This window comes from Quercus robur, chromosome 6 (assembly GCF_932294415.1).
Source record: "Quercus robur chromosome 6, dhQueRobu3.1, whole genome shotgun sequence".
Taxonomy (NCBI): Eukaryota; Viridiplantae; Streptophyta; class Magnoliopsida; order Fagales; family Fagaceae; genus Quercus; species Quercus robur.
In genome coordinates this window covers 14,153,686-14,180,844 of record NC_065539.1, presented here as the reverse complement: position 1 = coordinate 14,180,844, position 27,159 = coordinate 14,153,686, and the positions used below count along the sequence as shown (strand labels likewise).

The following is a 27,159-nucleotide window of genomic DNA, read 5'->3' as shown; positions in this document are numbered from 1 at the left end:
TGTGTATCTACATAATAGACCAAGAGATTTTCCAGTGAAAAATAAGTAGGTCAATAACTTGGTCAATAAGTAGATGTTCAAAAAAAAGGGTCAACAAGTAGCAGGTCGAGTCCCCACTGATTACTATCTTTTGTTCTTTTATGCGGGCCCCTTTTTTTGGGGTAACTTAATTCTAGTGGGTCCCCCCTTCAAACAAACCCCTGGCCTGCCATTTCCTGTGATCTTTATGAAAACGTTGGTGCTTGTTTCGTTACAACGACGTGTCGCAGGACTCTAGCCCACTAAACCGGTCTGGTGCAACTCAAAAGCTCGATTCCACAGGAGAGGAGAGGAGAGGATGACAACTCTTCTCTCACTCTTTCTCTCTGATAAAATGTGTGGTGTCAGGTGTGGGAGTCTAGAGACACAAGCAGGCACTTCTCCTATCGGGGTTTTGGGCTTGTCACAGCTGACATTTCACACTTCCCAATAAAATTTTTGTTCCATCCTCACACGTATCCCAACAAAATTACCTAGCAACAAACAAACAAGGAGAGACATACCCGTTGCAATTATATGGTTGAAACTTTATAAAAAATGCCCTGCCTTAAAGCCCACCCAAAATAGGGAAAAAAACCTCAAAAACTAAAATGACACGTACGTCCTTGCCTAAGGTTCATTTCTACGCTAAACATGTTTTATATTGGGTTGGACTGTAGGAAATTAACCGCAGATGATATTGTTGCACATACCAAAAGGCACCCTGTGACCCTACATTATATTATATACACTGCACATAGGAGATTTAGAGAGAGAAACAGTGAGGGAACAGTATAGTGACTTCCACTTCTCTTTGTTTCGGTTGATGATGGTCTTTGCAACACAAATAATGTTGAAGATGGTGTTGCTCTTTCAACTTTTCTTTCTCTGTTCCCTTGGTCTTACTGGTAAGTTGCAAACAACACTACAGTCTTGCCTCCTCAGTTCCCAAAATGCTCTATTTTTCCGTTTTTCTTTATGTTGTGTTTGCTTGGAGAAAGACTAATTCTTTGTGTTTCTTTCTTTGCAGGTGCAGGTCAAGAATCTATTGAACTTTTAAACCTTTATGATGACACAAACCCAGAGGTTTTCCAAGCGCCTTCTCACTCTGCACTTCCTATAGCAGTTTCTGTGGGTGCTGGAAACCTCAATGAGGTCTCAAGCAGTGTTTTAATGGCTGAAACGTGGCTTAGGACCCATGTTTTAGCTCATTACCCGGCTACCAAAATCACCACCATTGTTGCAGGTAACACCGTACTTTGTGACGAAGGGCAAGAACACAAGTTGGGTTTGGTCCTGCCTTCTCTCAAGAACATTTACCACTCTCTCACAAGGTGGGGTTTGGAGAAAGAAATCAAAGTCTCTGCTGCTTTCTCTTCCAACTGCTTGCACTCATTCTCTGCTTTGTACAGAGATGATTTGGCTGAGAAAGTTATCAAACCTCTGCTAGAGTTTCTGGAAAGTACCAACTCAACTTACTCAGTGAACCCACCTCCAAATTTCTCTTCATTATCGGATAAAGGTGTGAGCTTGGTGTCTTATCACTCAGAGTCCATGAAAAAGCTTGGGTTTTTTGAGCAAAAAAATTTCAATGTGTTAGTCACTAGTCCAAAAGAGAGAAAACCCATGAGCAGGAAGCTCTCTTTCTTTGTAGACCCTTTCCCAGCAAGGCCAACCCCATTACCAAATATTGCACAATCCCCACTTCGGTCCTCTGTTGGTTACTCTGTTCCTGCCATTGTGGCCCCACTTCCCCCATTTGCCCAAATAGCTTCTCCACCTTCATTGCCCTTCACATCTGCACCAGAGATGCCTCCAGACATGGATCCAGCGTCTCCACCTTTCGGCTTCACATTGCCACCGTGTAATCCAGCTTCTATTGCTCCAGCACCATCAATAGGGCTGGTCCAGAAGCTGTGGTGTGTGGCTAAGCCTAGTGTTCCTGCAGAGACATTGCAAGAGGCATTGGACTATGCTTGTAGTGAAGGTGGTGCTGATTGTGAGGAGATTCAGCCACAGGGGAACTGTTACCATCCTGATACTGTGGTTGCACATGCTTCTTATGCCTTCAATAGCTACTGGCAGAAGAACAAGAGGAAAGGAGGTACTTGCGGCTTTGGAGGGACTGCTATGCTAATCAATGCTGACCCAAGTAAGCCTATAGTTTTTTTGTTTTCAATGTCTAACTCTTTATTGTTTTGGTGTTCCATTTCTTGTTTGAATACATTATGACACATTAATATTGTCTTGTCTTTTGAATCTTTTATTGATACGGATTCTTGTTGCAGGTTTTCTTCACTGTCGGTTTATTCTCAGCTAGATACAGTAATTGAAGCCAAGGGAGATTGTTGGGGTTCTTTTGTTAAGTTTAAAATGGGGATTCTGATTCTAAGGTGACTCAAATTGTTCTTTTATTCGCTTTATCCTAGTGACAACTTTAATTAGAATGGGTGTAGGAACTAAGTACTAGAAGTTTTGTTTCGTTTTGACTAGTTATGGACTAATGGGGCACTCTTTATGCACAAAAAGAAAGACTCTTTTGACTTCTATCCTAGATATATATACACTGCTTATGCCTTAATCAAAGAATTGTTGCTTTGTTTCTTATTCTTTTGACTATATTCTTTTTCGTATTCAGTTGTTGCGTTAATCTTGTCGATGGTATCGTAATTGGCTTTGGCCGTTGTGACATTGTGTTACACATTGCGTCTTTTTTATCAAGATGAACTTAAATTGTGAATGAACAACGTATGACCTGAAATTTTCCCATTGAATGAGTAATTGTGCATACATGCCTAAAAATTTTAGGATGTGGTTAGGCCTCTGGCAGATTGAGACAGCAAAGTTTCATACTTAAATTAATGTTTAACCCTTTTCAATTTGAAGTTTATCATTTCGAATCAAACATAAGTTTAAGATTTGTTATAAAACTAGTTTCATTATTTACCCAGGATTTGTAAAACTATATCAGTTTAAACCCTGAACTTTTGTAATTTGATGGTGGGATTTAAATTGATATAATTTGAACGTCTAGTTTCAATTTGAAACTGATGAAACTATATAGTATAATTTGTAACTCTGTTAAATTTGAAAAGTTGAAACTATAGAGTTTAATTTGAAACCATCCATCAAGTAAATGGGTTTAAAATGGACATTTGTGGAGAAAGGAACAATTTTTAGTTCTTTTCTCTCCAGCCATCCAGTACTTACTGGTTCTTGCACTTGGAAAAACCATATATAAAAGTGATTTCAACGGAAGCTTAAATTATAAAACCATGGATATGATATCTTCTTTATGTGACAGTTAGAAATTTGTACTGAATTTGACTTAATAAGGTTACTTAGGTTATTGAGTACAAGATTTACCACCTTTCATATGCAAATAAAAATTATGGAAACTATATTTCTTCTCAAGATTTGTACATAAATCTAAAAGATTGATGTGGTAAGCGGTAGGCCTGCCCACTTATGAAACTTTTGATAAGATGATATTGTGAAACAACACAGAAATTACATTTTATATTGTGCTTTTCAAAGTCCCTTAAATTTTGAGTAATGTTTATAATAAAATCACACTAAGTCGTGTTTGGGACACAACAAATTGTCACATCATATTAAGTATTAGTCCCTCATAGGACTAAATAAAATAATACATATTAGGAAAAAAAAAGTTAATATACTTGATATAGACAATTAATGGAAGTTAAAAGTTTAAACCAAAAAATAATTGGGCAGGGCCGCAGGAAGCTACTCATATATCAGAGCCAGGTTTCGATCCTGGGACCTGTGGGTTATGGGCCCACCACGCTTCCGCTGCGCCACTCTGATTTGTTGATACGTATTGCTATAAGTTTATTCTAATCCTTTCTCATAATTCATCGCCAGTAAATTAATTATTCTGGGTCGAAGATAATTCTGCGGGCCTGCGGCGTAGAAACTGGAAAGTAGAAAGCCCGTAATTCTGGTTGTCATGCAATCTTTTAATTTTCTCAACAAAAAGAAAACAAAGTGAAAAGTAAGAACGAAAAAAAAAAAAAAAGGAGAATATTCCAATGTATGACGGTGGTAAAAAAAAAAGTAATGTGGTGGGACAAAAAGTAAAAAGAATATAAAAAGTCGTGTCTTGTTAACGTTAATCCCATTCCCATATATCATGCCAAAATAGTCCGAGTCATGATCTTGGTATTTGATGCTTTACTTGGACTCGACTCTCGAGGCTTTCTTCTCTTTCAATCCATACTTTTTCTGAATTGCTAGTTGTTCAGCTTAGTTGGGGCACCTTTCAAGATTCCGAGTACCTTTGAGATAAAGATTTTTTTAGTATTTAAAGTGTTTAACAAACTATAATGATAAAGAGTTTTAAATGATTAAAAGTATTAATGTTTAATTTGTCACATACATAAAATTATAGGGTTATTTTTTGGATTTCCCCCACATTAATTTGAAGGCAATCTTGAATAACTGTTAATTTGTTGGGAAATTATGAAAAGGTGTGATCTCAAACCAATTGTGTTATCCCATCTCAATCTCTTTTTAATACCTTTCCTTTTCATTTATTGGGGTATGATTGCTAAACACATGATCACAAATTTCATATTATCTTTAGGCTTGTGTTCGGCTAAGTTTATTTGACTAGATATAACTTTTAAAGCCTTCTTTGTTTGTTTGGCTTCTTTTTTTCTTTTTCTTTATATATATATATATATATATATATATATATGTAAAATTGTACTTTTATCTTGCTTGTTTATAAGTTAAATAAGCTGAAAAGAAATTATCTTAAACCCATATAAATGGGACAATTTGAATCATAATTTTCTGCAATCAAATTTCCAATCCTAATCCAATTTCACACCAATTAAAAGGCTTAAAGTTTATTTATTTAAGAGTTTTGTAATTTAGTGGTATTGTATAACTCTCCTATTAAGAGCTTAGATGATTTGTATGTGCCCAAATTTTTTTTGAAATTAGAATATTCGTAGAACTTAGGAATACACTATACACATCTTCTTCTTCTTCTTCTTTACAACACATAAGGGACGAGAAATTTGAATCTAGATTTAGATTTTCTTTTATTACAATCAAACTGAGCAGTACCATTAATCCATAAAGATTATAAAGCATAAACTTCTTCCACTGGGTTATGAAATTAGCTCTACAGGAGAGTTGTGAGGATATCATTGTAACAGGAAAATTATTGTGTACTTCCGGAGTATACTTTCCCCCTCTCACATAAGGTTGGCTTACTCACGGACTACACAATAACAACCCTTGTGAAAGGGGATGTCACGTTGGTAGCTGAAAACTTTTTTTATTGTACTACTCCCCCAGTCTGGAGCATTTTGACTGTAATAGGAGACGTGAAAAGGATCTATTAAGTTCCACAACAAAAACCCAAGGAGGGAAATAAAAGTTCGACAATTGAAGCGAAAACGCCGAAACGTGTGGAGAGATGGGCTAAATCTTCTGCTCATGAACTTACCCAACTGGGCCAATGAACTTTTAGAAATAAATTTTCTGGTTTATTCCATCAAGGCCGCACAGAGCTCTTGTTGTAGATGCTTGTAAGTGGCTGATTTTATCAAACATTAATAGGTTGGAGAAGATTTTTCTAAACCAATTTGGATAAAAAAAATTTCAAGCAAAAAACTCCTCCATTGGAAAATGACAATGGGAGGGAGCCGGGGGAACTCGAGAGATATTAGTAAAATGGAGAGACAATTGTGCCTGTCTTAAACCCTCAATATCAATGTAATAAAAAGAATATTTTGGCCAACTGAACAATTTGACTTTCATTCATCATTGCTGAGACAACGAAACATATGGTTGCATTTAGTCCATCAAATGACCAATTAAGATCCTTTGTACCTGCCATAAGCCCTCAACAAGATAAGGACATGGATGAATCATGAATGAACACGAGATAAAGAACAGTCAACTCAATTAAAATGGAAACTTCAGGACACCCAGCGGAGGAGAAGATGAAGAGGTTTTCTTCATAATTTAACTGGCAATGAAAACGGAAGGCTCTAAACAGATCACACATTCCATATTATAATTTAACTGGAAACAAATTGACCCATGAAAATGATTTACTAAAAGGAAGAAAGATTATAAAGTAATTCACAACTATTTAGAAATACTCAACGGCTATGAGACAAATTAAGTTATATGTGGAAGTCAGTGTACGCATATAAAAGGCAGTGTCATTGACACTACATATTCAGTTTAAGATCTTTACTTCATGTTACTATTTTGTAGTTGTTGCATTCTAAACTTCACGGATATGTTATCAATTCTTTTACACTTTTTTTTTTTTTTTGGCTAAACAATTCTTTCACTACAAACAAAAGTTAAGCTGAGCATTATAAAAACAATGTTACAGAAATTCAAAATTGGGATACTCCAACTTTATGTCCTCACTGTTGTTCTTTGCAAGTTGCAATGACTACTGCAGTAGAGTCCCCATTCTTGGCATCATCAGAAACATTACTTCTGTCTTCACTCTGTGCAATGAGTATTGCATTAGAGTCTCCATTCTCGGCATCATCAGGAACATTACTTCTGTCTTCACTCTGTGCAATGACTATTGCAGTAGAGTCTCCATTTTTGGCATCATCAGGAACATTACTTCTGTCTTCACTCTACACAAGCATGTACTATTAGAGAAACCAAACAAGGTGTCCAACATTAAATAGCCTAAGCTAAAACAGCAGGGGATGATGCAGTCTTGAGAGATTGATTTGCTATGATAGGATTTATTTCTTGGGATTCACGTATAAAGTCCCAACTAAAAAAAGTTGTGGTTTTGAAGGCCTCGCTAAGTCTCTTAGGCTACGTTTGTTTTGGCTTCAAATCACTTCCGGAAATGCTTTTCCGTAAATGTGTGTTTTTGGTTGGGCATGGAAAATAGAGTTTTCCGGAAAATGATTTACTTTGACCGTAAAATTAAGGCCTTTGACCCGGAAAATGAATGCAGGTTCTGTTTTACCTTCAAATCATTTCTGGGCTCACAAACGCGCAAAGAGAGAGAGAGAGAGAGAGAGTAGAGAGAGTGAGCTAGATCGCTTACAATATGTAGGTATAAATTTAACAAATGGTGTTGTTTTGATTTTTGTTTTTTTAAGTTTATATATTGAAATTTTCTTTTATAAAATTTGTTTGGTAGCTGAGAAAATAGGTGAGAAAATGTGAGAAACTAGTAGGAAAATAGTATTTTCAGAATGCAACCAAACATATGAAAACATTTTCTAAAACAATTTTCATAATGCAGCCAAACACCTGAAAATATTTTCCTTTCCCAAAAATATTTTACACCTGAAAATATTTTATGCTCGGAAAATATTTTACATTCAACCAAACGCAGCCTTAGTGTTTAAACAGTTTATAATTTGGGCTTTTATTCAACGAGTTATGGTCAATTTTATAGTCACGGGGAAAAAAAATGTAATATTTGCAATAACTACAAATTAAGAATATATTGGTAGAGTTTAGCTAAGTCTAGACTTTTTTATTTTTTTTTATAAGTAAAACTTTTATTGAAAAGTTGAGTCTAGAATTCTATAGGAGATCTTAGATATTTTAGGTTTTATTTGCTTTGATTCCAAGTTTATACCTATTGGGTTTTTACACACAAACACATATATATATTTGTGCTCAATGTAATCAAAGAATAGATGGAGTTGATTAATACAAATATTTAGTGTTTTGAGTATTGAGGCACATTGGATTATTATTCTTTTTCCTCCCTTTCTCTTATCACTTTTCTTCTTTGCTCTCTCTTCTCTCCTTTGTTCTTCTCTTACTTGTGGTACTGTTCTCCAATACTATTCATACAGAAAAATTCCTCTCTCTTCCTTCTTCTTTACAACCCCACACTTTTACCTATCAAAACCCTAAAACCCCACACTTTCTTCTACTAAATAGCCATCAAATAACTCATCAAACCACCTTTTAATTCCTCGCACAACCCTATAACCCTTTCTTCAACAATTCTAAACCCTAGAATCATAGATTTTCCTAATCCTAAACCCACCACAAGCACACTTAGACCACTTTCAATATGTCCTAGGTCAATGGACCATCTAACGAAGTAGAAAATATCTCGAGGCTAACAATGATTAGTCAATCAGAATACCAATCACATACACTCTCTCCAAGTCAATCAGAATACCAATCACATACACTCTCTCCATATTACATGAGAGTTGAAGAGATGGCACCAAAATTTACTTTTATCCTCCAAATCCTTCCATCTTTGCATAACCAGAGGAAAGCTGAAGAAAATGTTAAATTTCAATGATTTCTTAATAGCAAGAATCCAATTAAATGATACTAAAAACTGCACTAAAACAACCAACAGGAAACAAAGGATGATAGTTATTTAGTGTCATACAAAATATTTCCAACAGCCAAGAAAGACTTCAGGTTCTGGGAACGTAACTGTTATGCATCATACTTGACATAAAACAGAGAAAGTAAAGAAAACATATAAGATGACAATGAATGTCTCCTTGAGTTTTTCAAACAAAAACTTATACCAAATCAATTGGAAGATTCATAATTAAAAATATTTACTGGTAGTCAATTGTATCGTATGAGTAGACTCAAATAAATTGTTAATTCTAAAGTTCTCCAGGGGAGGGAGAGTGAGAGAGAGATTTTCTTTAACAAAATGTATACAAAACATTACTACATACTAAGAAAGACTTTGTTCTTATTAGGGTTTAAAATCAACTGAAAAAAATAGCCATGAAAGGGCAAGGGAAAATTACAAGCAGCAGCACCACTCCACAATCAATGGTCTGAACACATACTTCTTTACTCCCTGTGGCAACTGGCAACAATGGAGGAAACTTATTCAAGCCTGGTTTTTATTTTTATTCTTCAAAAAAATGAGGAGATTTCAGATTTTGTCTGTTATGATATGTTTCAAGCATAATTTAAGTTGATTATTCAGATGATTGACGGGGATCAAGCCAACTATCTGCCAGAAATCCAAAGGTCCAAAAACAATTGCAAATGAAAATGACACGCAAGATATGTTTGGCTCCTATCTAAGAAATACATGGTGAATCGGTGATGATGAATTTATTTAGACATTTGTAAGAACCCATTATTTCTCAAGAACACTAGAAATTGTTAAATAAGATACATAAGACATTACAACATAATAGTGTACATATATTCGAAGTAAACATACCTTTTTCGTTAAACCATGAGCTGTCATTATTTCGAAAAACTTGCGCATCAGCATTTCTTCTTCTACCTACATATTGTAAGTCTGGAAGATTCAGTACGGTACATTTCAAATAAACAACATGAAACAAACAATTAAACGATATTTTTTTCTTCACACCTTGCAATTGAATTGATCTTAGGGAGCATGTATATAAATTCATTTTATATTTCCCATTAATTTTTAGCTAGTTCAAAACAGTACATTCATACAGACAGTGAAGGACTCCAATTTAATAGCTCTTATTCATTCCAACATTCATTATTTAAATAAACTAATATTATTTTTTCTATTTATATTGATGTCCTAGCTTATTACCATAGTATTCAAAGCAATTGAGCGGGCCTAGATGATAGGACGACCAGTTGCCAAACCAATAGCCTGAAGTACAAAATGTCATCCAAAGTATGACTTGCATTTTTATTGTTTAATCAGTGCACTCAAAATAAAGTATTAGTACAATCTAACAAAGAAAGGCTTTTTCGAATTAAAGAAGCTATTTTGTCAATGCACTTACCCTACTATACACTGAAAATGTGAAGGGAAAGAGATATAAGTAAAGCAAACTGAGCATATCATGAATCCAATTGCCTATTCTTAAAAGTATCATAGGGATTGTGACTGAAAGTACACAGCAGGATATTTAAAAAGAAACTGGATAATTAATAAAACCTGAAGTTTGTGCGATTCATGTGTCATTGATCTATAGGAATCCATTAGGAGCTCATTCTGCTTCTCCAAATGCCTAAAAATTCACCCCCCCCCCCCCCAAAAAAAAAAAAAACTTATAAATAAAATAAACAAACAGAACCTAAATATAACAAATGAAACATAAACACAACAATTTGAGAAAACTTACTTCAATATCTCCCCCATGTATCTGGGATCCATTGAAACAATAATATTATTACACACCAGCTATCAAAATCCTAGGCTGCCTTAGGAATCCTGTCCAAAAAAAAAATTGGAGAAAACAATTTAAATGTAGAAAAAACAGAACAATGCATTAATTATTTAGAAAAAATTAAAAAGAAAAGGAAAGTGGAAACATCAAACATGCCACAGAGAAGAGGGGATTGAGGAGACTGTGTGCCACAGAGAAAGCACGGAGTCACACGGCAATTTGCCTGCCGTGCCCGTGTCGTACGCGTGTCGTTCCCTTTTTTTTAATAATCGGACACGGCGAGGAGAGGGGAAAACAAATAAAGATAAAAATCCTAACCTGAAACGCTGCGTTTTGAGAGCATCCCTAGCACCCAAAATCAGTTTCCTCTCTCTCCTTCTCTCAGCCTCACTCTCTCACGCCGATCTTCTCTGCCCCTTCTGCTTCCCTGTTCTTCTTTTTCTTCTTCTTCTGCCAAATATACCCTTACATATTCTACAGTTTTTCCCTTTTGCCCCACTTGGGAATGGGACTATGGTAGATGTAAACCAATGCATGGCAGCCAGGTATTTCAATTTTTTTTTTTTTTTTTTTTTTTAGCGTGTGGCTGTGTTTATCTTAATGTTGATTAATAAAAGAATAAATACATAACAGTTTTTAATTTTATTTATTTATTATTAAGATAGACAGGAAACAGTAAACACATGTATATATTATTATTTGTGGGTATCCTATCCATTTGCGCCACGGGACGAGTTAGGTGCTCAGATAGTGTAGCCATATGAGTCATCCCTAACTCATTTTTCTCTAACAAAAAAAAATGTATATATTATTAGTGATTAGCTTTTAATATTCTTCTAAAAGAATTTTTTCTAAATGATTATTTTTCTTATAAAACAAATTTTATAAGCTTTTTTATTATTATTATTATTGTACGGCACCGAGATCCCAGGCCCACACAGGCCCTGGGCCCAGTCCCATACAGGCCCTGGGCCCAATCCCACGCAGGCCCCGGGTCGAGGCCCATACCAGCCTGGGGCAAAGGTCCAGCAGAAAGGTCCGGTTGTCCTGTGCCCTTCTTGGAGCTTCCTTCATGTACGAACAAGCATAGGGCATTGAATTCCGAGAGGTGGTCGAACAAACGTTCCCGGTCAAATATACGAACTGTTCCCGGGAAAGTGTGATATTCCCAGGGAACTGAGTTGCCGAACATAGTCGGTCAAGATGGAGCCAAGTTCCAAGATCGTAAATACTGCACCGCCCTTTCACCTAAACACCAACTTTAATCAGATAATATTGGACCTCCAGTAGCACTAACGGTGGCTGTAATCATAATCTCCCCACTAACCTTAGCTATAAATAGAGGAAAGTTGGGAGAAGAAGAGGTTCAGAAAAATTGAGAGAAAATAGTCAAGGAGAGGGTATCATCTGAGTGTTACTTTGAGTCTCTCTGCCGAGAACGACCCATTGTAGGAAATCCTTAAGCCCACTACAAATTAATTGTGAGCCCAAGTGACCTAAGGTCCAGAAGTCTTGTACTTGGTTCTTACAATTGGCGCCCACCGTGGGGCCCTCCTACAAAGCTGTGGTTTGAGAGAGACTCAAGCAAGAAAGATGTCTGAGGAGCGTTCAGGGGGGCACGTTCCGAGCAATTCCGCAGGATCTTCTCGGGGATCGACGTGGAGGGAGAGAAGGCAGAAACGGCTGGAGGACAGGGAGCATCCAAGAGGAGAAGAAAGGTCCGGATTAGGAGAAGGATCGGCCCAGACACACCGGACAATTTCAAGCGTCTCAGCACATCGGCAATATGATGATAGAGATCGGGAGCTGGAGCGGCTACGCAGATTGGTAATGGACTTGGAGCTGGAAGCAAGGGGTCGGCGCCACGAAGGGAACCACAACCCCCAACCCAGGAGAAACCGTGGCGAGGAGGGTTCCAGCCGATCTGTTACGCAACAATACCAAGACCGATCACGCTCACAAGAGTCACATCAACACTCCCGGGAGACGCGTCGTAGACGGGACCGTTCCCGATCGCATGGCTATAATGACCAAGGGTCAGAGTCGCCAGAGGAGCGGCGGCACCACAACGCCGCAATGGACGCCATGAGCAGAGCCTTGCGGATGGCAGCCCGGTCTCCATTCTCTGATGAGATTGAACGGGCACCCATGCCTAGCAGATTCACACGTCCACCATTCAATTCCTACGAGGGGAGGACAGACCCCGTGGAGCATGTCAGTCATTACATCCACATGATGTCTTTGCATTCGCACAACGATGCATTGATGTGTAAAGTATTCCCCTCCAGTCTCGGCTCTACCACACTGAGATGGTTCAATGGGTTGCAGAAAGGTTCTATACACAGCTTCGCCGAGCTGATTCAGGAATTCGGCAGCAGGTTCGTAACATGCAGCCGAGTGCAACAGCCAGTCGACGCATTGCTTTCCATGAAAATGAGGGTCGGGGAAACCCTTTGGAGTTATGCCAGCCGATACTGGGAACTCTACAACGAGATTGGTGGAGGAAACGAGAAAATTGCGGCTAGCACCTTCAGGATGGGGCTCCCCGAAGATTCTGAATTGCGGGAGTCGCTGACAAGAAGACCCCCGGAGGACATGAGACAACTGATGAGACGCATAGAGGAGTACAAACGCCTGGAGGATGACCGGCTGCAAAGCAGGGGGAAAGCTCCTTTTACGGGGAGATCTCAGCAAAGCATCCTGCCGCCAAAGCCAAAAAGGGACTTCAGAATGCAGGAACCAGAGGTGCAGATCGAAGGGGTTAATGTGTTGTTTAAAGAGCCCGTGCATAAAATATTGGAACGGATAAGGAACGAGCCATTCTTCAAATGGCCGAACAAAATGGGGGGCGACCCATCTCGAAGGAACCAAAACCTATACTGCACCTATCACAGAGACAAGGGGCACACCACCGAGCAGTGTAGGGTATTGAAGGATCATCTCGGACAGTTAGTGAAGGCAGGGCACCTGAAAGAGTTTGTAGCAGATTCCACTGACCGGGAGCCCGGGCAGGGCGCCCAACAGAAAAGGAACCCCCTTCCACCACCCCTGGGTGTAATCAACGTCATTCATGCCGCACCGAGAAGAGCAGCAGCGGCAAAAAGGGTAATGACAGTGGCTTGCGCGGAGGGAGAATCATCTAATAAGAAAAAGAAAGTTGGACGGCTGGACATCTCGTTTGGAGAAGATGATTTGGAAGGAACGATCCAACCTCACGACGACGCTTTGGTGGTGACAGCCCGTATAGGCGGATTCTTGGTGAAGAGGGTGATGATTGATCAAGGTAGCGGGGCTGACGTCATGTACCCGGACCTCTTCGAAGGGCTCGGGTTGAAGACCCAGGATTTGGCGAAGTATGACACGCCATTGGTCTCGTTTGACGGGAGAGTTGTAATTCCCGAGGGGCAAATCTCTCTCCCAGTGGACATGGAAGGCAAGGAAGTCATAGTCACATTCATAGTAGTCCGATCATTCACACCTTACACCGCGATCCTGGGGAGGCCGTGGATTCACGCCATGGGCGCTGTTCCGTCCACCCTTCACGTGAAAGTAAAATTTCCTACTGAGTATGGAGTTGCAGAGGTAAGGGGGAATCAACAGGTGGCGAAGCAATGCCTCGTAGCCGCGGTCCGGTGGGAAAAGGAACAGCTCGGTCAAGCTGAGCACGCCGAGAAAGAGACTGCATAGCAATTACAGAAACCCAGGGAAACTGGGACGGACGTTGCCGAGGAGGTGCTGAAGGTGAGAATTCTCCCAGATAGTGACAAATATTTCCAGATAGGTACAAGCTTGAATGACCGGGAAAGGGTAGAGATGTTGTTGTTCCTGTTGCAGAACATAGATGTCTTCGCATGGAACCCGTATGAAGTGCCCGGCGTAGACCCCGAGTTCATTGTTCACAAACTCAACGTGGACCCATCATTCCCCACGAAGAAGCAGAAGCCAAGAAGAGCATCAAAGGAACACGTCGATGCAGTAAACATGGAGGTCCAGCGACTGAAGGAAGCCGGGGTCATAAAAGAAATATTCTTCCCGAGATGGCTAGCAAACACTGTCGTAGTGAAGAAGAAGAGCGGTAAATGGAGAGTTTGTGTGGACTTCACCGATTTGAACAGAGCATGTCCCAAGGACCCGTTCCCGATGCCCAAGATTGATCAGCTAGTGGATGCCACGTACGGGCACCCGAGAATGAGCTTCCTGGACGCCTTCCAAGGCTACCACCAGATTGCCTTGGCGCCCGAGGACCGAGAAAAGACAGCATTTATATCCCCGAACGCAAACTATCACTACGAGGTCATGCCGTTTGGATTGAAGAATGCCGGGGCCACCTACCAGCGTATGATGACAAGGATGTTCCGAGAAAAAATTGGATGCACGGTTGAAGTTTATATCGACGACATGGTGGTAAAAAGCAGAAAAGAGTCGCTGCATACTGAAGACCTTCGGGGAGTATTCGAGATACTACGACGACACAAGCTGCGCCTGAATGCCGAAAAGTGCACTTTCGGAGTGGGGGCTGGCAAGTTCTTGGGTTATCTGATCTCCACTCGGGGAATAGAGGCTAACCCCGACCAAATAGAGGCCGTCAATCGCCTCAAACCACCGAGCAATCCTAAGGAGGTGCAAGTGCTCACTGGGATGTTGGCCGCCCTGAACCGATTCATCTCCAAGTTTGCCGATCGCTGCCGGCCATTCTATCAACTTCTGAAGAAGTGGAAGGGGTTTCAATGGGACGAGAGCTGCGATGAAGCTTTTCGAGAACTAAAGGAATATTTGGCGAAGGCGTCGAGGTTAACAGCCCCGGAACCCGAGGAGGATCTGTTTATGTACCTTGCAGTCACCGATCATGCCGTAAGTGTTGTGTTACTAAGGGACCGGGGAGTGCAAATTCCGGTGTATTACGTGAGCAAAACCTTGGTCGATGCCGAGACAAGGTACCTGCCTCTTGAAAAGTTGGTTTTGGCCCTGGTGCACGCCACGAGGAAGTTACCACACTACTTCCAGGCACACACAGTGTTCGTCCTCACTGAGTATCCATTGCAATCACTGTTGAAGAGATCCGACTTCACAGGACAGATTGCTAAATGGGGGACTCGGTTGGGATCGTTTGACATAAGATACCGACCTAGAAGCTCGGTGAAGGGACAGGTTCTCGCTGATTTCATCGCGGAATTTACATCCAAGAATGAAGGCAAGGTAATCTGTAGTGCGGAGATTCGCCCGTGGAGGTTATTTGTGGACGGCGCATCAAATGCTATGGGGGTCGGGACTGGTATTGTCATAATCACCCCTGAAGGTATGCGACTGGAACACTCCTTCAGATTGGGGTTCAAAGCCTTGAACAACGAAGCCGAATATGAAGCCCTACTGGCCGGGTTGAGGGCAGTATTGCATCTGGGTGCAAAGGACGTGGAGATCTACTCGGACTCTCGGCTGGTTGTTTATCAGATCACTGGGGACTTCGAGACTCGGGACCCCCGAATGAAAGCTTATCTAAGTGCGGCAAAGCAAATTATCGGTCAGTTTGGAACGGTAAAGATATCCCAGGTAGCCCGGTCACAAAACAAGCATGCTGACTCTCTTGCCACGATAGCCTCATCGGCTACCGAGGACACGCTGAGGCTTATCACGATAGAACTTATAAGGGAGCCGAGCATCTGTGTGAAGACTGCTCTCGACCAGGCCGGAGTAGAGGTTGCGCAGGTGGCGCTAGCCGGACCATGCTGGATGAACCCGATCATATACTTTCTTTTCGAAGATAAAGTTCCAGAGAATGAGGCCGAGGCCAACAAGATTCGACGAACGGCTCCCAGGTACTGGTTGTCTTCGGACCAAAAGTTGTACAGAAGGTCCTTCGCGGGCCCTTACCTCTTGTGCCTGCATCCTGAAAGAGTCAAGGAGCTTCTAACCGAGCTACATGAAGGAGTGTGCGGCGGGCATGCTGGGGGACGATCTTTAGCACACAGAGCAATGACGCAGGGGTTTTGGTGGCCACAGATGCAGAAGGATGCCGCCGAATACGTTCGGAGCTGCGAACAATGTCAAAAGCACGCCCCAATGATCCATCAGCCGGCAGGACGTCTAAATCCTGTCAGCAGCCCGTGGCCATTTGCACAATGGGGGCTTGACATCCTTGGGCCATTCCCCCGAGCAACGGGGAACCGCCGATTTTTACTGGTGGCTGTAGATTACTTCACAAAGTGGGCTGAAGCTGAAGCCTTGGCCAATATCCGGGATACTGACGTAAAAAAATTTATGTGGAAAAACATAGTTACAAGGTTTGGGGTACCGAATTCGCTAGTGACAGACAATGGGTTACAGTTCGACAGCAACGCTTTTCGGACCTTTTGCAGCGAGCTCGGCATTAAGAACAAGTATTCAACCCCGACATACCCCCAGAGCAACGGCCAAGCTGAAGCAGTAAACAAGACTATTTTGAACGGGCTCAAGAGAAGGTTGGATGGAGCGAAAGGAAGATGGGCGGAAGAACTACCCAGTGTTTTATGGGCCTACCGCACGACCCCCAGGAGATCCACGGGGGAAACCCCGTTTTCTCTGGCATACGGAGCAGAAGCAGTGATACCAACCGAGGTGAGCTTATGCAGTGCACGGGTCACCGGGTTTGACCCCGTACAGAACGCCGACCTGATGATGGAGCATTTGGATTGGCTAGAAGAATGCAGGGAGGCCGCGACCGTACGTCTTGCCGAGTATCAGCAGAAGCTGGCCCAAAGGTACAACCGAAACGTAAAGGCCAGGGAATTCAGTGCCGGGGAATTAATGTTAAGAAGGGTAGTGGGGAACATGCGGGACATGGCTGCAGGGAAGCTTGCTCAGAGTTGGGAGGGACCATACAGAGTCACAGCCATCGCAGGTGCAGGGGCCTACTACTTGGAAGACCTGGACGAGAGACCGCTCCCCCGACCATGGAACGCCAACAACCTGAAGAAATTCTACGCGTAATCGTCGATGTAAGCCAGAACTTGTATTCTATTAAGATTAAGAGCATGATGAACTTTTTTTGTCTATGCTGTTTTTGACTCTGTAACCGCACACCAAGAGAATCACAAATAAATCCTAAGGACAGAAGCCTGACCCTCGGCTCGATCAATATCGCCGAGCAGGTGAAAACCTTACAAATAAATCCTAAGGACAAAAGCCTGACCCTCGGCTCGATCAATATCACCGAGCAGGTGAAAACCTTACAAATAAATCCTAAGGACAGAAGCCTGACCCTCGACTCGATCAATATCGCCGAGCAGGTGAAAACCTTACAAATAAATCCTAAGGACAGAAACCTGACCCTCGGCTCGATCAATATCGCCGAGTAGGTGAAAACCTTACAAATAAATTCTAAGGACAGAAGCCTGACCCTCGGCTCGATCAATATCGCCGAGCAGGTGAAAGCCTTACAAATAAATCTTAGGGACAGAAACCTGACCCTCGGCTCGATCAATATCGCTGAGCAGGTGAAAGCCTTACAAATAAATTTTAGGGACAGAAGCCTGACCCTCGGCTCGATCAATATCGCCGAGTAGGTGAAAACCTTACAAATAAATCCTAAAGACAGAAACCTGACCCTCGGCTCGATCAATATCGCCGAGTAGGTGAAAACCTAACCCTTTTACAAATACTAAGTCCAATAGCGCTCTCAAATTACCCACAGCGCCGCACAACAAGTTTTAGGGGGGACCATTCTATTAAGCGGCCATAGCACTGGTATAATTCAAGCAAAACACAAACAGATATAAATTCATTCAACAGATTGAAACGGAAAAAGAAAACGGACTACTAATTAAACAAGTAAAAACAATTGTTCAATCACCACATCCCGGTGACATGGGCAAATAAAACCGATAAGTTAAAGCAATTGTTCAATCACCACATCCCGGTGACGTGGGCAAATAAAACCAATAAGTAAAAACAATTGTTCAATCACCACATCCCGGTGACATAGGCAAATAAAAATAAAATAAAAATAAGCTAATAAGTAAAAGTAAAATCAGCTGGGAGGTTGGGTCGGCGGTGGCACTTCCTGCTGGACGGTCAGGGGAAAAGGCTGGCCCTCACCAAGAAGCTCCTGCACAGTAGGTATGCTCGTGGCGTCCATTTCCTCGGGCTCGGCATGAGAATCGATTTGCTCAACCAACTCCCTCATACTGGCCGTCTCCTCCTCGTCGAAAGCAGCCGGGGCGTCTTGGACGGCAGGTACAGGGTTCGGAAATGGAATCTGGCCGGGGTCTCTCAGCGGCGAATCTTCAGGAACTCCCATTGCCTGAAGAGCGGCTAACCACCCGGCCTCGAAACCCATATTCCGAGCCCGAGCCACCACCGGCTCTGCGGAATTCTTGGCGTCGGCAAAACCTACGTCATACCATTTCTGTTCCGCGGCCGCGAAGCCTGCCCTGAGATCGGCGATCTCCTCGGCATTGGAAGTGTTAAGGTTGATGGCTTCGGCTAGTTTGACTTCCATCTCATTTTGCTTGGTCAGGAGCTCTGCATTCCTTTTTTCGGCCAATTCCCGGAACTTCTCCGCAGCAGCAGCCTTCTTCTCAGCAGCCTCAGCAATCTTCAGCTTTTCCTTAGCCGTTTTCACTGCTGACTCCCGCGCCCCCTTCTCGCGCTCGTTTTCCTCATCAAGCTCCCGTGCCCGGGCAGCCACAATGTGCGCCAGTTGAGCGGCCTATCAAGCACGGATGTTAGCAAAGAAACAAAAGGAAACCTATATGGAGTAGATAGACAAAAGAATTACCGCAATGGCGTGCCACTCTAACCGGCGCCCCACAGACTCCTCGGACCCATCATCGAAAGCGTGCACGTTCTCGGGAAGTTGGAGAGCTTCAGCCAAAGTTTGGGCAATACGGCCGCCCTCGCCCTTATCCCACATCCGAACAGAGGCGGTTGAGGGCAATGGCTTCCCGTCCAAAAGGAACTTTGGCTCCCACGCTGGAGCCACTTGGGAGGAGGACGCGCCCCCCGTGCCAGCTTCGGTTGGCGGCTCACGGATAACGATTCCGCCTGTTGGTCGGGGAGGAGTCTGGACTGCGGCATCCCCCGGGCCCGTGGAAGGTTGTTCGGATACTTTCTGCTTCTTACGGGCCCGTCCGGACTGCGAAGGGGGAGGAGGCTGAGACGCTGGACCCAGACCCTGAGTAGGCGGGGGCTGGTTGGGCGGCCGGGCACCAGGCACGAACCGGTCGAGGGTCATGACTCTCCTTACGACCATTCTTGCACCGGGTTGGATCGCTTCAGCTAGCAAGTTAGCCGCTTCTATCACTTGCTGTTGAGGCTCGGCGGGTGGATTCTCGGGATGGGGCTGCTCTTGTTCTTGGTCCCCTTGCTGTATGGCTTCGTGAGCTCTCTCTCTAAGGCGCTGAGATACCCGTTCCGCGGAATCGTCTCGCAGGGGAACTAGTTCGTCTGCGGCAGTGAACCGCCGGCCAAATTCCCTCGCTTCCCCGGTTGTAAGCTTCGGCGGCAAAAAATTCGCGTACCGGACATCTATGTATGATAGCAGGGGGCTGTCAACTATCAGCGCCTGCTTGAAAGGTTGCCAGGTAGAATAAACCGGCTCCACTTCGAGGATCAGGTGTGAGGCCCGGAGTTGCCCGTCCCAATGCAGGTAGATCTCGGAATGGAGGACGAAGTTTAAATCCCTGGTGTGGACGGCTCTGAGGTCCTGAACAAACACTTTGCCGTCTGCAAAAGAACAGGTGACGCATTAGCCTTTAACAATAAATTTTTTTTTTTTACTTCAATAAGAAGAAAAGAAGAGGCGGTGGAAAACAATTATATGAAGGGGATGGTACGAACCCACTTCACGCCGTGTAAGGGGGCAAGGGATCTCCCCGGCAAACCAATTGCCGCGCACCCTGACGAACTCCCCGGCGGAGTTCCTGTTCGAATCGGGTAGGCACGATATCAGCCGTACCCGAGCATCCCTTGTCTTTAAGTAATAATTGGTGGATTTGCTCCCACAGAGGCTATACATTTGGTTAATATCATGGTGGTCTAACTGTAAGTTAAAGGTATGGTTCAACTTGCTGACACAACTAACTACCCGGTAAAAATTGGGGGGAAGCTGGTAGGGGCACAGCCCATAGTAAGTGAGTGTGCTTATCAAGAGGGGATCTACGGGGAACCTAACCCCACCTTCTAAGATGGACATCAAAGGAAAGAAGGCTGTGCCCTGCCCTCGGTGGAGTTCCATATCACTCTCATGGCAGTAAGCCACGTCCACGTCATTGGGAATACTAAATTTACTCCTAAAGGTGGCCAAAGCAGTCGGGGATTCTAGAAGGTAAGAGTAACCCATCTATGAAGCCTAAAACTACGAAAATGAACTCAAAGAAACAAAGCTGAAGGAACAGGAAGGGGAAGAAAGACTTACTTTGGGCTCTAAGGAGGAAAAGAACACTGAGCGAGCAAGCGCATAGAAATGTGGTCGGCAGAGAGTAAGCACTAAAGATCAGAGGCGAAGGAAAAATGTAATGGTGTTCAGAGAGGGACTATTTATAAAGCCAAAAAGAAGTGGGGGGAGAAGAAACGTTTATTCAAGCAATAAATGGGCACAATTTACGAGCGACCCAGCGACTGCCAAACGTAACCGATTCGCGCGTCGCTTCGGTCCACGAACCGTCAGGCAATAATGACGACTGCGTCTGGCGCCGTGAGACGGCGCGTCTTTTGAGAATATTAGTAAAGAGTAACAATCATAAGTCCCAGACAAGAAGGTTCCCGAGGTCAAGAGGCCCAAACAGCTCCTTGATTCTTCTCGGTGACCGAGTATGAATCAAGGGGGGGCTATTGTATGGCACCGAGATCCCAGGCCCACACAGGCCCTGGGCCCAGTCCCATACAGGCCCTGGGCCCAATCCCACGCAGGCCCCGGGCCGAGGCCCATACCAGCCTGGGGCAAAGGTCCAGCAGAAAGGTCCGGTTGTCCTGCGCCCTTCTTGGAGTTTCCTTCATGTACGAACAAGCATAGGACATTGAATTCCGAGAGGTGGTCGGACAAACGTTCCCGATCAAATATACGAACTGTTCCCGGGAAAGTGTGATATTCCCAGGGAACTGAGTTGCCGAACATAGTCGGTCAAGATGGAGCCAAGTTCCAAGATCGTAAATGCTGCACCGCCCTTTCACCTAAACACCCACTTTAACCAGATAATATTGGACCTCCAGTAGCACTAACGGTGGCTGTAATCATAATCTCCCCACTAACCTTAGCTATAAATAGAGGAAAGTTGGGAGAAGAAGAGGTTCAGAAAAATTGAGAGAAAATAGTCAAGGAGAGGGTATCATCTGAGTGTTACTTTGAGTCTCTCTGCCGAGAACGACCCATTGTAGGAAATCCTTAAGCCCACTACAAATTAATTGTGAGCCCAAGTGACCTAAGGTCCAGAAGTCTTGTACTTGGTTCTTACAATTATTATTATTATTATTATTATTATATATAATTAATTAATATACTGTAAGGACGCAATTTGAGTCCCTAGCCCAAAGGATAAATGAACTTAGTCTCAAAAAACCCAATACAATAAATTTGTAGAGAGTGGATTGAAAAACTGGGCTTTAATGAATCAGACAACAAGTAAAGTGAATTTAGATGACAAGAAAATGAAGATAGACTAGTTTAATATAAAGAAAATCGTCCTCGGCACAGTCTGAAGAGATCAGTTCTTATATATTTCTCTCAAGTTTAATTACAAGTTCAATTCTTAATTGCTACAATGTTTTTCTCTTAATTTCTCGATTCCATTATCTCAGGGTCTCTCTTCCATTTTATACTATCTTCCCCTTTCATCTCCACCTTCCACGTGTAGATCAAATTGTTGTTGTTGATCCTTGTTCCATCAGCACCTTCCTGAAGTCTTTGGGTAGTAGCTGTAAGGCAGAAAGTTACTGTTCATGTATCACTTCCTCATTAATGTGGCCAGAGAGTTAATTGCAAAGCATTTAATGCGGTGGTAGCAACTTTCCCTTTAGATATTTCATAGCCTCCCTATATCGTGTTCCTTCTTGATACTTATCCTCATTAGTGGAATTGTCCGGAACGTTGCTTTTGATGTTAGACCATACCTTCCGACCTCGGCTTTACTTAGCTGAGGAGGCATTCCTCCTCGGACCACCTTTTTGGATGATCATGATCACACTTCACCTCTTCAATTACTAACACGGATTATCATGAAAGTGTTTACTCGTCCTTGGATTACTTAATGTCTTCGGAATATGTACATAGATATGTTTTATTGGGCCTCTTATCCCTACATATACCTATTTCTATTTACTTATCGAAAATTTTAAAAATATGGAATTGCTTAACCAGTTAACTTTCTACTCAGCTGAGCATAATAATCAAATAAGTAGATATATTGGCTAAACAATAAGTGAGACTTTCATTTTTTATTCAAATTTAGAGAGGGAAAGAGTTTAATTATCTAAATAAATAAAGTAGACCTAGATTCTTTTCTTGTGCTATATATATTTTCTGGGCATCCATATAGGGAAATAACAAAAAAAATATTCAAGGAGAGTCGGGGTACTTTCATCTTTAGAGGCCGAGCTTGGTTCTTCATTTAGAGGTTGAGATCGTTTTATATATATATATATATAAAATGCAATGATTTCAACAAGAACTACAACACACATATATCAAATCAATAATATCAATTTATGAATGAATGAAACATAAACATCGATAAGTAAGGGTGTTTGGATTAATGAAAACTGAGTTATATAGCTCTGTTTTTGTCACCCAAAACTCAAAAAATATGGGGCCCAATGAAACTTAACTTGTTTGGACTTATTTTTTAGTTGAGTTTTTATAACTCAAAACTCAAAAATTTGAGTTTGAGTTATGGAAACTGAAAACACAATTCGGATATTTCTGAGTTTTGAGTTATGGGTTTCAATGGTACTCTTGTAAATACTCCGCCTTGGTGGGGTTCGCGGAAATTTATGGTTAAATAATTTTGGTTGTGTTTGGATAGTTTATTTTTGCCAACTTATTTTACTATTCAGCTTATTTTTGCTACTATTCATGGCCTCACTGCATTTTTTGATACTATTCATGGGTCTCACTATACTATTTCAGCTAACTTTTACCTTTATTTACAGTACTTTCAGTTAAAAGTTTTGAATTTCAGCAAAATAAGTAAATTTCAAACAGACCCTTTGTGTGAGTTATAGAGAAGAGATATGGGCCTTACCAATTTATGCAAAAATTTGAATGATAGAGAAGAGATATGCATCAAGATATAAAATCAAACAGTTATTTCTAGAATTGGTGAAAAAATAAAGTTAGAGAAATAAGTTATAGGAATCGAGTTTAAGTGGTGAGATTTGAGTTATTGGTGATGCTCAATCCAAACAGGCTATCGCAGAGGAAGCAATAGATTCCAAGTGGGTCAGTCTTCTTGAAATGAAGGTTGGGATCACAGAACGGGGTTTTGTCAATTTGGTGATTTGGTGAAGAAAAAGGCCGAAAGGGATTTGAGTAATTTGATTTTGCTTATGGGGTCAGATAGCGCATTTGGGCCTCTTGGGCCCTTTTTACTGTTTGAACCAATCCATAACAAAAAAGATGTTTAAAATAAAATTTAAAAAGTGGAAAAACTTACAATTTTTTCTACTTTAAATTATCCCTCATATTACACTATACTCATAAACTATTGAAATACATGATTGAACCCTCAAAGTTATAACTCTGCAACTCTTAAAACCCTTTGCCGTTTGTTTTGGGGATTTAGTTTAATGGAATTTAGCATTAAAAACCAATTTATAAGGTAAATTAGTTTTTTAATACTACATTGTTAAACTTAATTGAGAAAGTGACAGGAGGAGGTAAATATGGGTTTTAGTATAAGGGATCAATTGTGCATTCCTGTAGTTCAAGGATAAATGTAAAATGAGGTATAATTTAAGGTAAAAATATGAAAATTTTCCATTAAAAATGAAAAGTCTCACATTTACAATATTTTTACAACAAATTCAAAGTGATAAATTATTATTAGTTTTAATTTGATCACACCATTGAAATTATTATTTTGTCTATCAATAATTGTCAATAACAATTTACCACTTAAAATTTATCGTAAAAACATGGTAAAAATATCGTAAATATAGTATTTCTCATAAAAGATATTGCACACCACACAGCAGGCATCAGCCATGTTTTGTTGGTCTCTTTAGTTTTTCTGGGAGTATCCTGCAAGTTTAACTTTAAACTGTTTAAGTTACGAATTCAGAACTGCCATCATCATGCCTACACGCGCGGTCGCCAAAAACAGCAAGCAAGCAAAGGCATATCATGCAGAGTACTATTGCAGCCCATGCCGTGGCCCTTTATTCTCATCTCATGCATGAGTATGTTCACGTGTGATCTCTCTAGCTCTCTCTCATTTTCTTTCTATGCACTTGATTTTGGGTCCAATTTTGAAGATGCAGCATTAGCATTGGAGTTGCTAAAACTCCAAAAAAACCTATTTTACAACCCCAAATCACCAAAACTAAGCATTATCCGGGTTTCTAGCGGGAATTTTTTTTACATACTTGGTACAGTAAAATGTGTATGAATTTGGGCTGATATATTTAAGTATTACCAGAAATGTATATAATAGGCTGCAAGGGATACTCCACACACTAGACTAGAGAGATGCTGAATCGAGTTTCAGTTGTGGAATCCCCAAGCAATCACGAAATTAACATTGCTATGGTCTATCCAGTGGCGACTCCAGGAATTTTGTCTAGGGTGTTCCTATTCTACTTTGAAAAAATTTTGGGTCATTTTGGTCTATTTCGGATGTTTCAAGAAATACCGGCCGAAATTCAAGATTTGGCCGGCATGAAATTAGTGCTTAAAATATATATATATATATATATATATATTCTTAAAACCAAAACAAATTTGCATTCTGTACACCGAAAAACCTCAAAAGGAAAAAAAAATGAAAAGAAAAGAAATGAACAAAGTTACCTATACAATAAACTATAAGTTCATTTGAAATATTAATAAAATTATTAATTATTGTTGTTTAGTTGTTTCATTAATTTGTTTGTCTTTTATAAAATATAATTTGTTATATTGTTGTTTCATTAATTATAAAATTATTAATTGTTGTTTAGCCTAACATAATTTAATTTGTTTATTTTTTATAATGTATTAGTTAATTAAATTATTAATTATTGTTTATTAGTTGCTTCATTATTATTTTTTTACTAACTATTAGCACACACCCCATGTGCATTATCCAATGCCTGCCTCTCATGCCTTTACTTCCCACCCGGTCCCATGCCCCATTCACCCCTCCCCCCACTCAACAAACAAGCCCCAATCACAAGAGCCAATAAAAAATTCACAATCACCAATCACAATAGACAATACACTAAAAGACAAAAAAGAGAATCAGCCAATCACAAATATTAATAAAGTTACAATAAAGCTAAGCAATCACAATTCAATAAAGCTAAGCAAGTCTGTATCAAAAAAATAAAATAAAATAAAGCTAAGCAATTTCACCCAAAAAAAAAAAAAAGAATTAGCCAATCAGATTAAGTCTTTAGTCTTAAAAAGAGAGAGACTCTCATTTCACTTTCATACTTTTAGTCTTCAGATAAAAGAGAGAAAGAGACAAAGAGATATAAAAGAATAGAGAGTAAACCCATTAGAGAAAAAGAGAGAGTCAGAGAGAAGAAAAGTGTAAAGTAAAGATGAAATACCTTAAGGTTGAGGGAGCTAGGAGGCTGAGGCTGAGGGGCGGTGCCGTCGGGCTGGGCAGCACGTCGAGGCGACTGGCAAGGAAGGAATCTCCAATCCAACTGGCGATGACCGAAGGCGATGAGCTCTGTTGCTCGAGTTTGAGGCGGAGGCGATGAGCTCTGTTTCTCCGTTTCCGATTTCAGTTTTTGCTACCATTTGTGGGTTAGGTTTGCTACCTTCTGTCTTTAGGTTGGGTTTTGGTTTTTTTTTTTTTTTTTTTGATAATCCGTGGCCCGTGGGTTTGCTACCATCTGTTGGGCTTGCCATATGTTGTTTTTTTCTTTAAATTGGGTTTGCTTTCCCATTTGTTGTTTAGGATTGATGTTGGGCTTTAGGCAATGGGCTTGCTCTGTTACATTTTTTTTTCCAGAGTTTAGTTTAAAAATTTTGTTTTGGGCTTTTTTTTTTTTTTTTTTTACTTGAAAGTAGAACAGATATATATATATATATATATTTATATTTTCTTTTTTCTTATTTGAGGGTGTTCTTGATTTTGCTTGAGGGTGTTCCTATTTTTTTTTTTAAGGGTAAACAAATAAAAAAATTTTATTTTCGGGTCAAGGTGTTCTTGGGAACACCCTGCCCTCAACATGGCATCGCCACTGGGTCTATCATTCACGCCCACATGGAGGAGCAGGAGTAATTACCCAAAGCATTACTTATGCATGTTGTGTTAGGACTCCTTTGGACTTTGCTTTGCTTTGTGCAGAAAGGGTTCCTGAATTAATTTTTTTTTTTTTTTTGAAAGGGAAATATTCATTCAATTATAATGATAAAGAGTCATGATACAAAGCTTCTAAGGCTAGTGGGGGGGAATCCTCCATCCAATACAAATCTTCCTCTAGAGAATTCCTAGCACATTGAGCTAAAGCATGAGCTACCTTATTTGCTTCTCTCCTAATAAAACAAACTTTAGCCCATTGTAGTCCCCTCAACAAATGTCTGATATCACCAACAACATTCCCAAGCAGTGAAGAGTTTTCTGATGAAGAAGAGATAGATTGGATTACATTACTATTATCTCCCTCAATAGTCAACCTAGAGAACCCAACATCCACAGCAAACTCAATAGCTCTTCGGCAAGCAAGTAATTCAGCCTCATCACTTGTACTTACCCTTGGACCACTCACGGACATAGCTGCCATCACTTCACCCTTGTCATTCCTAATTATAGCACCAAAACCTGTTCTGTCCAAACCTGAAAAAATCGCTGCATCAAAGTTCAGTTTGTACTCCAAA

General features: G+C 41.1%; 2 protein-coding genes and 1 non-coding gene across 5 annotated transcripts; 1 reads left to right on the top strand and 2 right to left on the bottom strand.

Moving 5' to 3' along the window:
- Nucleotides 1–641: 641 nt before the first annotated feature.
- On the top strand, nucleotides 642–2,625 carry LOC126732890 (glucan endo-1,3-beta-glucosidase 12). Its single transcript, XM_050435943.1, has 3 exons — nucleotides 642–926; nucleotides 1,049–2,170; nucleotides 2,307–2,625. The coding sequence occupies exons 1-3, from the start codon at nucleotides 845–847 to the stop codon at nucleotides 2,336–2,338; spliced, it is 1,236 nt and encodes a 411-aa protein (XP_050291900.1). The 5' UTR covers nucleotides 642–844; the 3' UTR covers nucleotides 2,339–2,625.
- Nucleotides 2,626–3,774: 1,149 nt separating this feature from the next.
- Nucleotides 3,775–3,846, bottom strand: TRNAM-CAU (transfer RNA methionine (anticodon CAU)). Its single transcript has one exon. It is a non-coding gene; the product is annotated as a tRNA-Met (tRNA).
- A 2,468-nt stretch (nucleotides 3,847–6,314) lies between these two features.
- LOC126732889 (uncharacterized) lies at nucleotides 6,315–10,663 on the bottom strand. Of its 3 annotated transcripts, none has more exons than XM_050435942.1 (5): nucleotides 10,479–10,663; nucleotides 10,116–10,204; nucleotides 9,929–10,001; nucleotides 9,221–9,286; nucleotides 6,315–6,593 (listed from the first exon to the last, which is right to left on the bottom strand). In XM_050435942.1, the coding sequence occupies exons 2-5, from the start codon at nucleotides 10,145–10,147 to the stop codon at nucleotides 6,438–6,440; spliced, it is 327 nt and encodes a 108-aa protein (XP_050291899.1). In that variant the 5' UTR covers nucleotides 10,148–10,204; nucleotides 10,479–10,663; the 3' UTR covers nucleotides 6,315–6,437. The 3 variants fall into 3 exon arrangements, with proteins under 3 accessions (XP_050291899.1, XP_050291898.1, XP_050291897.1); XM_050435941.1 differs by having other exon boundaries at nucleotides 6,315–6,662; nucleotides 10,479–10,658; XM_050435940.1 differs by having other exon boundaries at nucleotides 6,315–6,662; nucleotides 10,317–10,653.
- Nucleotides 10,664–27,159: the final 16,496 nt, after the last annotated feature.

Bases quoted from the DNA above. Each gene is read 5' to 3' on its own strand.
- LOC126732890 (XM_050435943.1), top strand. From the start codon at position 845: ATGATGGTCTTTGCAACACAAATAATGTTGAAGATGGTGTTGCTCTTT. The intron at 927-1,048 runs GTAAGTTGCAAA...CTTTCTTTGCAG, and splicing joins CTGTTCCCTTGGTCTTACTG to GTGCAGGTCAAGAATCTATT. The intron at 2,171-2,306 runs GTAAGCCTATAG...TTCTTGTTGCAG, and splicing joins GCTAATCAATGCTGACCCAA to GTTTTCTTCACTGTCGGTTT.
- LOC126732889 (XM_050435941.1), bottom strand. From the start codon at position 10,147: ATGGATCCCAGATACATGGGGGAGATATTGAA. The intron at 10,002-10,115 runs GTAAGTTTTCTC...GTGAATTTTTAG, and splicing joins TACATGGGGGAGATATTGAA to GCATTTGGAGAAGCAGAATG. The intron at 9,287-9,928 runs GTTTTATTAATT...TACAATATGTAG, and splicing joins ATGAATCGCACAAACTTCAG to GTAGAAGAAGAAATGCTGAT.